Source organism: Anastrepha obliqua, chromosome 5, assembly GCF_027943255.1.
Source record: "Anastrepha obliqua isolate idAnaObli1 chromosome 5, idAnaObli1_1.0, whole genome shotgun sequence".
Lineage (NCBI taxonomy): Eukaryota > Metazoa > Arthropoda > Insecta > Diptera > Tephritidae > Anastrepha > Anastrepha obliqua.
The window spans coordinates 94,332,201-94,337,059 of record NC_072896.1 but is presented as its reverse complement, the minus strand read 5'-3'; the positions used below and the strand labels follow the sequence as shown (position 1 = coordinate 94,337,059).

General features: G+C 44.5%; 1 protein-coding gene across 1 annotated transcript; it reads left to right on the top strand.

Annotated features, from left to right (window-relative positions):
• Nucleotides 1-216: 216 nt before the first annotated feature.
• Nucleotides 217-4,367, top strand: LOC129248887 (zinc finger protein 354A). The gene is made up of 2 exons (XM_054888500.1): nt 217-340; nt 2,419-4,367. Exons 1-2 carry the CDS (start codon nt 217-219, stop codon nt 4,365-4,367), a joined length of 2,073 nt encoding a protein of 690 aa, XP_054744475.1.
• The last annotated feature ends 492 nt before the right edge of the window (nt 4,368-4,859 follow it).

Sequence of the window (4,859 nt, the reverse complement as noted above, 5' to 3'; positions counted from 1 at the left end):
GAATAAGGAAGTAATTTAGAATTTATTTAGGTTAAATAAATAAGTTTTTGAGCAACATTTTCGGTGTAGCAGTGCATGAAATAGTTGTGAAACGTTAAACTGTGATTTAAACCAAGCTGACTTAGCTGGAAAAGTTGTGTTGAAAAGGCGAAATTATTTATGCCACATCGCTAAGCGCGCGACAGTGCTTTAATTTGTGCCTCTACGCCAGTTGACATGAATAAAGCCAATTACAGCAAATGTCCGCTAAAGAAGCGTCCAATAATGATGTTGAAATATGATGTGGAAGAGCAGCAACTGAAGCAGGACCGTCCAGAATGCGGGGATTATTTGGATCAAGGTGAGTAAATGGCGGATATCGTAAAATATTAGCATTCAAAAAAGGCCTGTGGGGGGAATATTTTATTGTAGGAAAACAGACATTTCGTGTTGGGCAGACACTTTTGCTGAGAAGGAGAAGTTTGCATTAGTTTGATTATGAGGAAGATGAGGACGATGAGGAGGATGAGGAGGACGATGAGGATGAATGATCTTTTTACTCATAGGTTGAGTTGGAAAGTCAATTAACGTCCTTCTTCTTACTCCTTAACTCATTAAAAGTCAACTTAAAATTAGTTTTATTTCTATTAAAAATGATCTCGTAAGATCGACGCCATGCATATACCTAGTCGTGCCATAAATTCTGTGACAAATTTTACAAAAGAGCTTAAGGGGGCGGCAAAAGTGTACCAGGCGGATATCTTAGAAGGCGAGGTGAAGCAGTTGAGAAGTAATCCCTTCAATGGAGAGCGTTGGATCTTCCAACAAGCTTCCGCTCCAGTCCATAAGGCACAAACCACGCAACAGTGGCTGAAAATTATATTCCAGGGTTCATAGCCGCAGAAGATTGGCAGTCTGGAAGCCCAGATCTGAATCCATTCGACAACAGTTTGTGGTCGGAATGGGAGTACATGGCCAGTCGAGGGCCTCACAAATTTCGGAGAGTTTGAAAGAGTTTTTAGTTCGAGCAGCGAGGAAAACATAGCCTCAAAAGAATTTGGGGAGTTTCAAATGAACTTTGGTTCAAGCAGGGACGACAATATCCATGAAAACCGGGTGTGCTGCAATAGCTGAATGGCTTAATCGTTTCAAGGCTTGTGTAAAAGCAAATTGAGAAAACGTTTTTTAAATGCGGGAAAACATTTTTTCTAATAGCGGTCGCCTCGAAGCAGCGAATCGCAAACCTCCGACTGCGTTTGTGCCATGAAAAAAGATCCTCATAAAAAATATCTGCCGTTCGGAGTCGGCTTAAATATAATCGGCTGTCATATAATCAAGACGCACACCACAAATAATAGGATGAGCTCGACCAAACCCCCAAAACTGTGAAGAAAAATTGTAAGCATTTAAAAGTCAGTTTAAGAGTTTTTTTTGTCACCAACTGCGACCTGCTTGTAGCTCTTCTATGTACTTCCAGTAGTCGTCTCCACGTGGTAGATGGCCTACCACATGTCCGATTGCCTGCGGGTTCCAGTTTAGGAATGCGTTTATAAAATCTCCAAATGGCTGACGCAGTGTGTGACCGATCTTTTTCCACTTTCGCTGTCCGATTTCAAGATGAACGAGTATCTGCTTCGTTTATGCCCAGAGGTCGGTGTTAGTGATAATATCGGACCAGAAAACGCGCACAATTTTGCGAAGACTGGCATTGATAAATACCTGGAGTACTTGTATATCACACCTTGTTGTGCTCCATGTCTCTCACCCATATAGAATAACAGACTTCACATCAGATTCAAAGACCCTCAAACTCGTGCGGATATATGTGATGATCTCCACACTTTGTCGAAAAGACCAAACACAGCGCGACTCTTCTATATTCGCCTGCGAATGTCAGCTGCTTAGCCCCCATATTTGGTGGCTTCCGTTTAGTTCCGAAGGTTTGCTGTATCATAATTCCTTCTGAATGAAATCTGAAAAAATTATATATTTCTAACTAAATCTTAGTTTGTTCGATTCAGTCAATGGCTTACAATTAATCCTCTTGGCATTCGAATAGATGAGCACGAAAACTTGAGTGGATCTTAGCTTCAGGTGTTTCGACCTCACCTCGATGTGGGATTAATTCTTAAGTATATTCAAACAAGGATTTAGTCTTCCTTATATGGGTACAGTTTATTGGCAACTCATATTATTTAATCTGATTATAAAATCTTAAGGTCAAAGAAAAAAGGAGCAATCCCATAGAGAATAATTAGCTTTTGAAGCTTTTTTAAAGTTTCTTTCATTTTCGCTTGACACTTAGGTACTTATTAATTCAACTAGAGCTAATCGGTTAAAGGAGTTCCTCAAGAACCACATAATTCTCCCTAGAATATTAGCATTTTCATTCTAATCTGCCTAAAGAAACTCATTGCCACTATTTTTTTGCTTTTACAGATGAAGGACCCGTTGATCTCAGCCTCGCCGCTAGGGCAGCAGCCAGCCACAAGTCGGAGCTCTCGCCCGCACCACCCGCTTACTACGCCACCAATGCCTGCAAGTGGGCGGACAGCGCAGAATCCACACCTCTACCCACACCGCCACTGACAGAGAAATCTACAACCGCGTTGACACAAACCAAAGAGGAACTCGCGCGGCGCATTTGGGAGGAAACGCGTGAGATTGCGCGTGCATTTCCCGATGTGTTTACGCGTGAAGAAATTGCGCGCAGCTTGGCGCGCCTGGGCTATGGTGATTTTCCGCTCCCACCAGAAGACGTAGTGTGCGGTAAAGTGGACATGGAGCCTGAGGCTGAGCAACAGCGACAACAGCAGTGTCCGCGTTATGATGGCATAACGCCGCCACCACCGTCCGCACTCACACAGCCTGCTACGCTACCATTAGAACCAAATTTTATGGAGCGTAAGATAAAACAGGAAATATGCGTCGATAATTACGCACCTGCGGAAGGTTTCCGAAACTACAATAATAATTTATTGAAAAGCATTGCTGAGTACGAGGACTGCCTGGCGCCGCAAACTTATAGTATGCAAACAGAGCAGAGACTGCAACAGCAGCAGCGCGCATCAGCCGCAACTTGGCAAACGCAGCAAGAGAAGACTTTCAACTATGAGCCTGAGCGGCACGATTTTGAGCCACAAGATTTGACCGTGAGAAATGAGCTGCCCGCGCGTCGGGTACTCGGCGAGAATATCAATCTGCATAATGTGGCGCGCGCGCTGCTAAGTATGCAACAGTCTACTAGTAGTATTATTCACAATAATAGCAACAACATGACGCACGCGCCCAGCATACAGGAGGAGCGACGCCCGGCAGACTCCCCGAATGAGAGCGGTTTGAAGATCAAGACCAATAATGATCTCTACTATCAGTGCCAGCAATGCAACAAATGTTACTCCACCTACGCCGGCCTAGTGAAGCATCAGCAAACGCATGCCTTTGAGAGCACCGAATATAAGATCATACGCAGCGCTGGTAGCGCAGATGCACCGAGCGCGCTAGAGGCAGCTGGCGAATTTTCCAGCGACAAGGCTGCTGCGCTTATACACTCGTCAAGCGTTGCGTCCGCGCAATCCGCACAAAAGCCAGTTGGAGTGCCGCGCTACCACTGCAAGGATTGCGGCAAATCCTACTCCACCTACTCCGGTTTGAGTAAGCATCAGCAATTTCACTGCCCCGCCGCCGAAGGTAATCAAGTGAAAAAGGTGTTCAATTGCAAGAATTGCGACAAAACCTATGTGTCGCTCGGCGCCCTCAAGATGCATATACGCACACATACGCTCCCCTGTAAATGCCCCATTTGCGGTAAGGCTTTTTCACGCCCTTGGCTACTGCAGGGTCACATACGCACACACACTGGCGAAAAGCCCTTCAGCTGTCAGCACTGCAATCGCGCATTCGCTGACCGTTCGAATTTGCGCGCGCACATGCAAACACATTCGGATGTGAAAAAGTATTCGTGCCCGTCGTGCACGAAGTCATTCTCGCGCATCTCGCTATTGGGTAAACATTTGCAGGGTGGCTGTCAGCAGTCGCCACACTCGGCATCACCAACATCGTCTACAGAGAATTTACTGGTGGCAGCGACGGCGACGGCAACGTCGACTACAATGCCGGCCACGGTCAGCGGTGAGAGTGGCTTCAGTCAGCAGCAACTGCAGCAACACATGCAGCGGCTGCAGCATAGCGCTTACAATGATGAAAATATGCCCGAAGAGCAACCGCATCTGCATGCAGCGCCGGCTTACTACTACGCAGACAGCTTGGGTAGCAGTGGTGGCGACGAAGCTGAGTTGGATGAAATGCACTACAGCGCAACAGAGCTGCCGACGCAAGCGCAGCAGCAGCCAATGGCGCTAATGTCGCCGCCCGTGGGCGAATACTAAGTATGAAAAGGAGGATGCCAGCGCAGCGAGAGAGTCTAACACAGGCACTTAAGTATTCAAAAGAGATACTCATTATTTAGTTTTAGTTTTAATTGCAAGAAAGGCTTTTCAAGCAAGTTAGGAACTCAGGAATTCGCATTTAAGTTCATTAAGAAAACCAAAAAATATGCAACTGTGCCAAAAATTAGGGATTAGGTTGGGAGAAGTATGTAGCACAGCAGTGTAGGTATTGCGTTGTGACAGACTGCATTAGAAAGGTATTTATTTATCTAAATAATAATTCACTTATTTATTTATTAATGAATTTATTACTTAACTAATTTATTTATTTATTGAAATTATTAATTTATTTATTTAATTATTTATTACTAACCCAGCACACTTTTGTTAGTGAATTTGATTACAGTACAGCTACATTCCAAATTATAAATATAAAAAAAAAGTAATTTTAGGCAATGAGAGGAGTTGAGAAAGTATGTGGAGTGAAGAGGA

What these genes read in the sequence shown, in the direction of transcription:
- LOC129248887 (XM_054888500.1), top strand. Translation starts at nt 217, where the DNA reads ATGAATAAAGCCAATTACAGCAAATGTCCGCTAAAGAAGCGTCCAATA. An exon ending in CGGGGATTATTTGGATCAAG is followed by an intron (nt 341 to 2,418) that starts GTGAGTAAATGG and finishes TTGCTTTTACAG; the next exon opens with ATGAAGGACCCGTTGATCTC.